General features: G+C 44.0%; 1 protein-coding gene across 5 annotated transcripts in view; it reads left to right on the top strand.

The window, feature by feature from the left end:
* Nucleotides 1-12,373, top strand: part of LOC104563650 (cohesin subunit SA-2-like) — a 69,007-nt gene that overhangs the window by 51,270 nt on the left and 5,364 nt on the right. For 4 of the 5 annotated variants that reach the window (XM_061998331.1, XM_061998348.1, XM_061998342.1 and 1 more), the window contains 6 exons: nucleotides 1,690-1,782; nucleotides 2,480-2,648; nucleotides 5,576-5,727; nucleotides 6,789-6,890; nucleotides 8,202-8,356; nucleotides 8,440-8,568. In XM_061998331.1, the coding sequence (XP_061854315.1) occupies nucleotides 1,690-1,782; nucleotides 2,480-2,648; nucleotides 5,576-5,727; nucleotides 6,789-6,890; nucleotides 8,202-8,356; nucleotides 8,440-8,568 (800 nt within the window). Of the gene's footprint in view, nucleotides 1-1,689; nucleotides 1,783-2,479; nucleotides 2,649-5,575; nucleotides 5,728-6,788; nucleotides 6,891-8,201; nucleotides 8,357-8,439; nucleotides 8,569-9,282; nucleotides 9,786-12,373 lie in introns of those variants that run through there. The other variant, XM_061998364.1, reaches the window with a different exon arrangement.

A 12,373-nucleotide genomic window follows, 5' to 3' on the forward strand; every position in this document is an offset into this window, starting at 1 on the left:
ACTGAACAATGGTTCACCTCTATTTTTACTGCAAAACATGTGCATCGAATTCCTGGGGCTTGATGAAGATAAGACACTTGTTCCACTGCCAAACTTTTTGTTCTTTTCTTGCTTTGAGCATCAAAGAGTATTCAATGAAAACTCCAGGAAGTCCTGCTGCTTTGTTTCTGGTTTATGTTCCTGTTTTACTTGTTTATTTCTGTCAGAAAGTTTGAGGAAAGGAGGAATTTTCTCATCAGCTGACTATTTGCTTTCTTAATTGGTTTTATGAAGTGCCAAGCTCTGACGGGTGTTTCAGCAGACAATCTAGTTTAAGACACCACAGAGGAAAACTCTTCTATGCCTTGGTTTAGATGTGAATGTCTACCCATGGGACTTCTCTTTCTGCTGATTTCTGACTCCCCTTGAGTGCTTCAGTCCTTGTCTCCTCCCATCTCCTTGCCCTGCTGCTCCTGTGTGTGCAGAACTGGACACTGGCACGGGCATTTGTTTTGTGTGAGAAATGCTGTAGCTGGGAGGTTACCCGGTTGGTGACTGATTCACTGTCTATTCCCGGCCTGTTCCATTCCTGTGGGGATGTCTGCATCTCTCTAATTATGTTCTGCCTTTCAGCCCAGGCATGGTCAGCCTGACTGATAATGGGGCAGCACATTTCTTTTTCATTTGGCCTCTCATATGGGACCAGATTTTGATTGGAAGCACGATGTTACGGCCCACTCTGCCAAGTCTGGATGTTGGCAGAGAGAGAAGTTCCAAGAGCAAAGAAGAACATTTCCTGGACAGCAGCTCTAGAACTGTTCCCCCTGCCCCCACTCCTCCCTCAATAGTGCTAAGGCAATGTTTTGCCTCCCCCTCAGCTTCTTCTCAGCATGGCCTGGGCTAGGTTCCCTTTTTCATAAAGATAACAGTTGCGGAGGATGAAATCCAGCCCTCCTCTAAGGGCATTCCTCTTCTATTGACTCCTCAAAGCTCAGTGCAATGGAACAGCTGGGACCTGGTGAATGATCAGATGGTCCCTTGTGTTGTTGTGGGCAAATCAAATGGTCTCTTTTGCTGGGTTTGATTTAACAAATAGAGAAGTCTAAGATTTCGAGTGCCAAAATTAGCAGCCCAGTTAAACCACGTTCTTTTTGTAGTCAATAGGGGGAGAGAGAAGAGCAAGTCCAGAAGCCAGTTCACGTTGAAAATTAGGTGGGATGGACCAGAGGTTTTATGACTCTACTTCCATCTGTAAAGTGGAAATCCTTGTCCCTGCTCTATAAGGATAAGCTGAGGTGAATAAGTGACCCAAGGAATACAGGCTATTAGAGCTGCCCGTCCTACAGATGGAGAAACAAAGTTTGTGACTTGCTGACTACCACTAGCCCCAACAAGTGTGACAGATGCACGTATCCTACTAGTATTTGTCACGTTTCTGCACCAGAGTGAAAGGGGAGAAGTATGCCTTGTTATGGGTCAACCTTTCTATCCCAGATATTGTGCCTGAAAACAAGATGTGGTTTTAAAGTTATTCACAGCTAGCAAGCTGTTGCTACTGTGGGATGTCAGCTTCTTTCTTAATATCATCAATTGTACTATCTTGAATAATATAATTGGAAGAAAGATGCAGCTTGTTGGTTCTGTTATTCTCTGTTGAGTCATAGTTGCCTAACGTATTTGTTCTGTCACTTCTCCTAAATACATTTTCAGGAGTCTCTTTTTGCACTAAGAAGAGAGCTGAGACGTTTCAGTCAGATTTGCCTGTGCTTCCTCCACCACAAGGAAGAAGGTGTAAGAGAAAAGGTTTGTGTTTATCGCTTAGTTGGCGTGAATGCTCAATCCTCCTTTTACATGCCTGCCTTACTTTTCGTGCTAGTATTTCCCTCTACTGATTTTTCCTGGGTTTTTTTTGTCTTGTTGCAGAGAAATAACTCTTTAAAAGAAGAATCCTCAGGAAAATTAAAGTTATATTGGTTAAAATGCTACAAAGTTAGTGCTTTAATCAAGCATAGACACGTGTGTTCGTGGGTCCCTCTGTGGAATCACAACCTGAATCTGAATGACTCAGTTTGCCAGCTGATAATTAATCATTGTGTTTTCTGATTAGGCTGATCACTGTATTGTTGGTGTCATTACTTCATTAATGCCTTGCTATGGATATTACTTAAAAAAACAAGAAAGAGGGGAAGTTGTCCAGTGATTCATGTGTTAAAAGAGAGATATTCTAGCTTTCTTCTTCCTTCCCATGGAAGTTTGAAAATCTCCAGGTGGTGTTCATGAATGATACTATATATAGTGTATCCTAAGGTGAATTCTTTAAGGGCTGAGTTGTGGCATTTTGCTACACCTTGGGGCAAACAGAAATCTTGAGCTTGCAAAGAAAGAGTGGGATAGAAGCTATATTGTGACTCCGTGGTGTTTGATAGACGTGCAAAGTGCAGTTGGCGTGAAAAATAACCCGATCTCTAAATGCTGCTTTGGCTTTCTTTGCTCGACATAGGCCTTCATGATACTCTGTGACTGGTTGCTGATTTTGAGTCATCAGGATTCAAAGAATAAGGAAGAAGCAGTTGGACTTCTAGATTATCTTCCCAGCACATCACTGCAGGAAAAACTACTTTCGTTTATCCAGGAACATGTTTTCACAGAGGCAGAAGAGGAAAGCAGAGGTTAGGCGTCTTCATCACTGGAGAGACAATCTGCCACATGTACTGTCACTTGCCATCTGCACTGAATGTGTCAGGAAAAGGGGCTGGTCCTTGATGGTGGTGATTTGTTTGTTTGGTTGGATCCCTTTCCAAAGTGACGGATCTGTTACTCGCTGCGCTGTGTCCATTGTGATATCCACAGGAAACAGATGACCAATTACTTGCAGGGTGAAAAGAACTGATGTAATGCAGGAACGGGTGAGAATGTAAAAGTACTGGGTAGACTGATTTTGTTGATACAGATGATAAATATGAGCCAGCAATGTACTCTCGTGGCCAATAAGGCCAATGGCATCCTGGGATGTATCAAGAAGAGTGTGGCCAGCAGGTCGAGGGAGGTTCTTCTCCCTCTCTACTCTACTCTGGTGAGGCCTCATCTGGAGTCCTGTGTCCAGTTCTGGGCTCCTTAGCTCAAGAGGGACAGGGAAGTGCTGGAGAGAGTCCAGCGCGGGGCCAGCAAGATGATCAGGGGAATGGAACATCTTCCTTATGAGGAAAGGCTGCGGGAACTGGGGCTGTTTAGTCTGGAGAAGAGGAGACTGAGGGGAGACCTTATTAACATTTACAGATATCTAAAGGGTGGGTGCTAGGAGGTTGGGGCATCCCTTTTTTCTATAGTAGGGACAGGGCTAATGGGATGAAGCTGGAACACAAAAAGTTCCATTTAAATACAAGAAAAAACTGTTTCACTATGAGGGGGAGGGAGCCCTGGCACAGGCTGCCCAGAAGAGTTGTGGAGTCTCCTTCCTTGGAGGTCTTCAAGACCCACCTGGACATGTTCCTATGTGACCTGATCTAGGTGACCCTGCTTCTGTAGGGGAGTTGAACTAGATGATCTCTAAAGATCCCTTCCAACCCCTACCATTCTATGATTCTATGATGGTGTCAGAGGTAAGGCGTTGCAGTGTTACAGTGCAGCGAGTCCATCAGTTCGCGGATGCTTGGGAGTCATCAGAGTGAAGGGCTAGTGGGTTTTGATTTGAGGGGCTGCTGGGCAGATTCAGTAGGAAATAGTACTGGTTGCTCTGTTGCCTTTTTTAAACATGGTTCAAATGTCATATGAGACTGTTTTTTTTGGGGAGTGTTTTGAAAATATGTTGTTAGTTCATTGTGGTTTTGAGGCCGAGTTCAAGTGTCACGCTGTGCAAACCAAGCATTGCTCTAGATTTCTGTGTCAAGCTCTTGTTCTTCAGCTGTTCAGATGGAGTTCTATGCTCCTTTTTGGGCACCACACTAATTCACATTACTGAATGCAAGAAGTGATGGGCATAAATTGCAACAGGGAGACAAAAGAAGAGAATCCTTATCGGTAAAGGTAGAGATACAACAGAAATGATTACTCAAACAGCGTGGAGTGTCCGAGTTGTGTATGTTCTGTGCCTGAAACTGATAAAATTGATCCTGTTTTGGGTTAGATGGCCTGACATCTGTTTCAAACTCATTTTGTGTGATGCTTTCAACTTTTCAGACCTCTCCACAAAGGATCCCTCTTGTCCCATTGCAGATTCCTTCCTAAATGAGTGATTTTGTCATGCTGTGGGTGTGCTTGTCCGCATGCAAAAGCTGGCAGCTGCTCCACTTCAATTTTAACTCTAATTTGCAGCTACTTCTGATCAGTCACTTGCCTTAAGTTTGTTTCCAGACCCACGGTCATGCTAGAAGTAGAAACAGTCCAAATCAAAATTATAGGTCAAAAACTGAAGTCTTTTGGCAGTTGGTAGATTACATTCACCACAGGAAAGAGTGTATCTCAGCTCTCCTACTGCAAGAAGCTTTCCCCAAGCACCTTCGTAGCGGTGTCGGAAGACTCTTAAGAGTGTTTTCCACAGGTTATCCAGTTATTAACCCATGTTCCAGATACATAGTATGTTCTTAATGACATGAGATCACTCTTGTTGATAACCACTTGGAGAGTTTCATCTGAACTCTCTTCTTTCTGGCTGCGTATGGCAACTTTTGTAGGATTTCTGATAAATTATGTGCTGCTTTTCTATCGTTTGTGTTATTCTAAGGAAAAAATGTGGTTGTAATTTGTCTGCCCTCTTCCATATAGTGTCTTTGTGCCCTTTTTTCTGCTCTCTGATTCTCTTCTGTAGCTGTGAACAGTGTTATACAAGGAGATTCTGACTAGTAGAAATCACAGTCACAGAATCTCAAGGGTTGGAAGAGATGTCAAAAGATCATCTAGTCCAACCTCCCTGCCAGAGCAGGACCACCTAGAGTAGGTCCCACAGGAACTTGTCCAGATGGGTTTTGAATGGCCCCAGAGAAGAAGACTCAACAACTCATCTGGGCAGCCTGTTCCAGTGCCCCATCACCCTCACATTGAAGAAATTCTTCCTTGTATTTCTTTGGAACCTCTTATGTTCCAAGTTATACCCATTGCCCCTTAAGGTATCATTGGACATCACTGAGGACAGCCTGGCTCCATCCTCCTGACACCGACCTTTTCTATATTTGTAAACATTAATGAGGTCACCCCTCAGTCTCCTCCAAGCTAAAGAGCCCCAGCTCCCTCAGCCTTTCATCACAAGGGAAATGCTTCACTCCCTTCATCATCTTTGTGGCCCAGCCCTGAACTCTGTCCGGCAGCTCCCTGTCCTTCTTGAACTGGACACAATAATCCAGATGTGGTCTGTGCAAGTCCCTTAAAGTTCAGAGCAGAAGACTGCGGAACTCTCTTGTTTTCACTGTCATCAGTTGCAGGCTTTGAAATGGAAATAAACCTGTGTTTTCTGCTATGCACAGGAGTGAGCACTATGCACCCATTGCTTAGTGTGTTGGCTGAACAGCTCAGGCTGGGCTATTTGGATGAAAGTTGGCTGTTAAAATGGAGACATCTTGAATAAAGTGGGAGAGCAAAGCTTCAATGCTTTTTGTTTCTCTAGACCTGACAGAAGAAGAGGAGAGAAAGGACGAAAGTTGCAAACTGGACGATTTGCACAAGAAGCGGAGTCTCCTTGCGGCGTATTGCAGGTTAATAGTGTTCAATGTGGTGGAGATGACTGCGGCCGCTGAGATCTATAAGCATTACGTGAAGGTAACGTTTGAGATAAAGTTGCTTTGCCTCTCAGTGCATTTTAGATTTTGTAAGTGACTTGAGTGTTTCTAAGATGTGGGGTTGGTAGTCTTACAGCTTGGAATTCATTGCCTGATCACAAAAAGGGTGAAAAAGGTCAAGCGAGGGTAGGGACAAATCTCTCCTCTTTGCTCTGCAAAGGTACCTCACTGCAGGCAAAGCCAAAAATAGAAGGGAAAATTGAGTAGAGGGTATGTCTGTCTCAACATCTGCTCCTGATCTTCTCCAGAGAGGCCACTGCAGAAAAGCAGTTTATGGTTGGGAGAGTGTTTAAACTATGGAGAACCTCACTCTGAAGCAGTCCACTTTCTCCATACAGCTCTCACAGTCCATATGCAGGTGGTTTAGGTTTCATGCCGATCTCGGTGCTTAGACAACTGGTAGAGCTTCAGCTACTCTGAAGCAGGAGGGGTAAGAAGGGCAATTTCCTTCAGTTAACCGGCAGGACTTTGGAAATACCTGAATATGAATCTTCTTGACCTCATGGGTCCTAAGGCAAGTGCTGGTTAAATACGGAAACCTCTGGATTTCTCTCCTGGGGAGCCCTTGTGCTTTTCATAGAATCACAGAAAGGTAGGGGTCAGAAGGGACCTTTAGAGATCATCCAGTCCAACTCCCCTGCAGAAGCAGGTTCACCTAGATCAGGTCACACAGGAACATGTCCAGCTGGGTCTTGAAGACCTCCAAGGAAGGAGACTCCACACCGTCCCTGGGCAGCCTGTGCCAGGGCTCCCTCACCCTCACTTTGAAATGTTACAACATTTCACAATTCTGTTACAATGTTGTTGCAACAAATACTCAACATTTCAGCATAACTTCAATCCTCACCTTACTCTTAAAGGAGCACACCATGGCATTATATGAACTAATATACAAAGTCCAGTTTTCATCTTTTAGCTTGAGTATTGTGATATTGGGAGTGGTTTGTGAAGTTCTGGTGTGACATGAGCAGAGTGACGTGTTTTGTGCACCTCCAGTGCCAAAGAAGGGGGGTGGTAATTCTCGTCTGTTGCCTTTAATAGACCTACAATGACTTTGGAGACATAATTAAGGAAACATTAAGCAAGACGAGGCACAATAACAAAATCCAGAGTGCCAAGACACTGATTCTCTGTCTGCAGCAGGTAAGGTTAAGACTAAAGCAAGAGGCTGGGGACTAATAGGGCAGCTGTATTAGTTTGGATGTTTTTTGCCTACCTTGCCATAATTACTCATTAAAAATCCTAGTGGAAGAAATCACTTCCTTGCCCGTATTTCTCTTGGTGTCTGTCATTTTTGCATGTCATAATTAAAACCCCTTTCAAGTAACTGCATCTGTTTTAAAAATGTGATTTTTCTGCGTGGTTTTGGGGTTTTTTTTATCTTGTTCTTAATCTTCAAATGCATGGTGTGTTAGGATTGATGTCAGATTACAGAGTGTTTCTTGGGACCTGGCTGGTGCCTCTTAACCTTAACAAAGGTTAAGGATATTATTCTGTGTTTTATGGACTACCTAGATTCCTGTTGAGTATGAGGAGCCACAGATGTGTCTGTGGCTGACCAGCTCTAATCCTCAGTATTTTCAGTTTGGTTTCTTTTTCTTGAAGAAAGTGGGTCACAGCTCTTATGAAGGGTCTTAGTTGCTGGGGCTTGCAGCTGCTGGCTGCTCAGGCCAGTTAGCTGTTTCAGCAGCTGCTTTTGCTGGCTCTGCCCGTGACCAGAGCTGCTTAGAGTCGTGCTGTAGGCCACAGAGCAGGCTCCTCCCTGGGGGGTAATGATACATGAGCTTTGCTTATTTCACGCACATTGCCAGGGGCTTAGATCTGTGAACTAGCCCCTGAAATCTGATCTTAGATGAGGCTAAGCAGAATTTGGCTACATATGTTCTGCTGACATAGTCAGGACTTTGTGTTTCGGTATCACATAGACAACAGACCCTTTTTGGCCTTTGCTTGACCTTGAAAGTTAACAGGTTGAAGAGAGCAAGCTACCTTCGTGGAGGAAGAAAACCCCAAAACATAGTTAATTGAGCTCCAGGCATACTTTTGACCCAGTCTCACTCTCAGAAATTGGGCCATGCTGTTTTCTAGCTGTATGCTGAAAGCCTCTTGGGCAAACATGGCCCGTGGGGGCTTGATTTGGAAGTCCCAACAGGAGATGGGGTACGTGGAGCCACCAAGTTCAGGAAGAAGTTCTCTGTCTGCACACATCTTTTTTTCTGGTTTTGGTTTTTTTGGATATGTGCCTACATGTTAAGCACAGCAGTGCCCTTTGTGTCAATTCCCTGCTGCTGTTCCTGTCCTGTAGTTCTCAAGCACGTGCCCAGTGTGCGCCTTTTGTAAGGCTTCTGGCTGCGTAAGCCATCCGTGGCTTGCTGTGCGTGTCTCTGTGTCCTCCCGGTGCTTTGTTTGCCTGTAGGATTACATGTGGTTGCTTACTTGAGACTTGTTTTGCAGTTGTTTCAGGCACACGCAGAAAGCCAAGACAGCAGCAGCAACGTGGACTTCACCTCTGCTTCCTTCACAAATATGAAGGAACTCGCTCGTCGCTTTTCTCTAACGTTTGGCTGGGACCAAGTGAAATCTAGAGAATCTGTAGCCATGATACACAAGTATGTGCCGTGTGACATCACTTTGTTCATGGTCATTGCTTCTATTAGTTAACTGTTACATTACTCTTTTTTTCTCCCAATAGGGAAGGGATTGAATTTGCTTTTCAAGGGACCACTGGAGTCCGTGGAAAATGTGTGCCTCCAAACTTGAGCTTTCTGTTACTCATCAGTGAGTTTTCCAACAAGCTGCTAAAGCCGGACAAAAGACTAGTGTAAGTTAAGTTCTTGTACACTGTCATACGCAGGTTGTGTTCTGTGTATCCCTATACATGGGATGCTGGACATTCAGCGTTGCAGAAGTCGCTGAAGGGCTTTGCAGGGAACCTTTGGAGTCAACCTGGCCCTGAAGCTGTTTGAAAGACAATTGTGGGATTTTGTAGTAGTAGTTATTTAGATTTTACTTGCAGTGTGCATTCTGGGTCTTTTGTAGACATAGTTTTGGCTACACGTGTCAATTCTTCTAAAGCGAAGACAGTGTTAATTTGGTGTCAGGTTTGCAACTTGACTCTGGCTAGTGGAGGGGCAGGAATGATTCTCTGAACAGAAAAGTAAAGCAGAGAAGATTAAAGAAGACACGGTGCCCAGATCAGTATTGTGGAATGATCTGATTCCACAGTTTCAGGATTCAGTTGTGTGAGTTCCATGGAATGTAGCTTGAATTGAAATATACAAAACACTATTCAGAACGTGACTAAATTCAAGAGTTAACAGTTCACATGCCCTGATCCACTGTGCTTTACAGTGGATTACATACTTTTGTTCAATAACATAAGAATAATAGCCTTGTTTTGATATCATTATGCATTAGCACAGAGAGGTGCACGGTTATGTCTCTTACTCCCTTCTTCACCTGCCTCAGCCTTGGTTGTTTTTGAGAAGAAAGTAACATTCTTCCTTTTATTTGTCCTTTGTCATTGCATCCCTAGTTAATGCTGCATATTTTGGATCTGGATCTGTGCACTTCAGTCTCCTATTTACAGAAATTGTAAAAACTAAGGCAAAATATTTAACAGGTATTTCCATGTTCTTGAGAGCGTGTTCGAAGACGTGGGAATGTCAGATGAAACATCAAGACACATCTGCCTCTTTGAATTTCGGAGCCAACCAGTACTTGACAATTGTAATACTTGACAAGAAGTTTTACTTTGGAGAATTCAGCAGAAATGGAAACCCCCCAACAACAGTCACATCTTGCTGCGCCCTGTGGGGCGCGCTTTGTCCTGTGCTGCTTTGTCTCAAATTGGAAGTTAACTTCCATAGGGATCATCAACCAGTTTTTATATAACAAGGGACAAAGGTGGTAAAATGTCTACTTTGCATGACAAACACAATTTATTAACCATTCCCAGCTACTCAATTAATTTTAAAAAATGAATTCAAACTCAAAATGCAAAATACAGAAGAGAAATACTTTACATGTTCTGATTACAACCCCTGGCCAGTCTAAAGTAGATAAACTATGGGTGGTGATAACTTCTTCTGTTATTGCATTTTTCTGGGAGAGAGTCTTGGACATCTATGGTTAGAATTGGTTTTTGTACAATCACAGGAGGATTTGGGTTGGAAGGGACATTGAAGATTCTCTAGTTCCAGCCCCCTGCCATGAGCAAGGACACCTTCCACTAGACCAGGTTGCTCAAAGCCCCATCCAACCTGCCCTTGAACACTTCCAGGGATGGAGCATCCACAGCCTCCCTGGGCAACCCATTCCTATGCCTCACCACCCCCCCAGGGAAGGATTTCTTCCTAATCTCTAACCTCAATCTACCCTCTTTCAGTTTAAAACTGTTATCCCTGGTCCTGTAGGCCTCCTTTAAGTACTGGAAGGTCTCCCCAGAGCCTTCTCTTCTCCAGGCTGAACAACTCCAGCTCTCTCAGCCTGTCCTCATAGGGGAGGTGCTCTGGCCCCTCTTTTGTAGGGTTTCTGTACATCTCTATCCATGTTGACTGTTTTCTAAAGAGCTGTTCTCGTCTGTGGGGTGACTCCTGTGCAACAAGTAGATTTCTGTTAATCCATCCTTGAAAAACTTGGTCATTTCCTTTACCTCCGAGGAGTAATTTGAAATGAAACAAGAGGAAAATATTCCATCATTGGTATGGGCAGATTTCAAGCTAAATCCTGATATTTTGTTTCCCCTAGGGCTGTATTTAACATCTTGAGCAGAGGCTATATCCCAAAAGTACACGTATTCCTGAATGTATTACATAGATACATTCAGGTAGGTTTATTCGTTGAAAACGTGTGTGGGAACCTAGCAGAGGATGCACTTTGACTTGAATTCTTACTGCTTCGGACCTTCCCACTGCTTCTGGGAACAAATGGGAAACAATAAAACTCACAGGGGGGGAAACTGCAATTTTATCCATGACTACATTCAGGCTGTGTTTCTAGAGTAACAGTTTCTATTCTGGGAGGCCTAAAATGCCTTGCAGGAGCTGGAGATTATATTTCCTCTTAGAAGTATTTAGGTTTAGCTCTATCATAAATTACTGGATGGAATGTTTTAGGTCAACATGAACTTTTAGAAATAAACATCTGGTTATTTTCATTTTTATTATTAATCATAGGATTGATGCCCAGGTCTGTACGTTAACAGATGTGAATGCACCTGTAACGGATGAGATACAGAATATGGGCATTTGTTAGAAAGGAGTATATTTCAACACCATCAAAGTAGATGGATTTTAACCTCCTCCCCTGTAATTGCCCGGGCTTGTAGCAGTAAAACATCTGACTTGTCAATTGCTTCGTGCCACAAAACGCACACGAGAAATGAATTATTGGCATAACGAGCTCACGAAGGGCCCGATTCCCGGCTTGGTATTTTGAGCCTTTCCACTGACATCGATAGTGGTTGGATTAGACCCTAAAACAGTAGTTACAATATGTGCTTGTTTGAAACCAACAAATTCCATTACCAGGGTTTCTTGATCCCTGTGGGGCCTTCAGAGTCCAGGGCTCTAATTGTTTCGGAGTCGGTGCTTACCCTGACCTCCTCCCAGCACTGTTTTTTGTGTTTTGCAAAGCAAATGAAATGTCTGATATTTTCCAGGCCACGCTGCTAATCAGAGAGAAAGAATAATACATTGTACAGGCTGGTGTTAAAGCTGTCACTTCTGGTATTTGCTAAGGTGGGGTCTGTTCTAACAGCTCCGGCCTTGATTTTAAAGTGATGAGCTGTGGCTGAAATGTAGTGAATATCCGCTTTCTAATCCCCAGTCAGAGTTGGGTTTTCTTTTCTTGTTGTTATGAAGTAGGAATGGGTCAGAAAGACCTTGTCAGAAATAGCCTGTTTTTCAAAAAGAGTGATTGAAGGAGACCTCTCTCCTGCCGAAAAGGTGACAGCTTCATCTGGGGCTCAAGGAGGCCCAGCGTTAAGTCTCTGGATTGAAGCTGGCAGAAGCAGGGATTTGAACCACTGTTCCCCACATCCTGTGTGTCGTGATGTGTTGTGATAGCTGCAGAGCTGTTAACTGCTGCTTGCAGACACTTGAAGTTTTATTGGGACCCCTGAGAGAGCTGGATTGAGCTTGAGATGATATTACAGAAAAGTGGGTTTATTGGCTGTGCTTGTTTTTGATTTTGACAAGATAGGCACTTGTGGCATAAATACCCCATTTCCTGTGCGTGCTGTTGAATCACGAGAGGGCTCTCACCTGGGCTCTCCTTTGCATTGCGTGGCTGTCCTTCTCCCGAGGCACAAGAGAGGCCACCAGGAGCAGAAGGGGTGCATCCTCGCTGAGTTCTGCCCTGGCAGAGTGCTGGCAGCAGCAGGACACAGGGACTTTCCCTGCCAAGAGGAATTCTTCCTAGAGATGGATGTAACTCTGTAATTCCTGTGGATCTAGTGCTGTTTCTAACACTAAATGCAAGCCCTCTTTTGGCTTTGAAGGCGTTTTCAGGTATTTCAGAGAAATCAGGGGTTCCACAGAATCACAGAATCTCAAGGGTTGGAAGAGACTTCGAAAGATCATCCAGTCCAACCCCCCTGCCAGAGCAGGCCATCTAGAGTAGGT

The sequence above is a fragment of the Colius striatus genome, chromosome 1 (genome assembly GCF_028858725.1).
Source record: "Colius striatus isolate bColStr4 chromosome 1, bColStr4.1.hap1, whole genome shotgun sequence".
Lineage (NCBI taxonomy): Eukaryota > Metazoa > Chordata > Aves > Coliiformes > Coliidae > Colius > Colius striatus.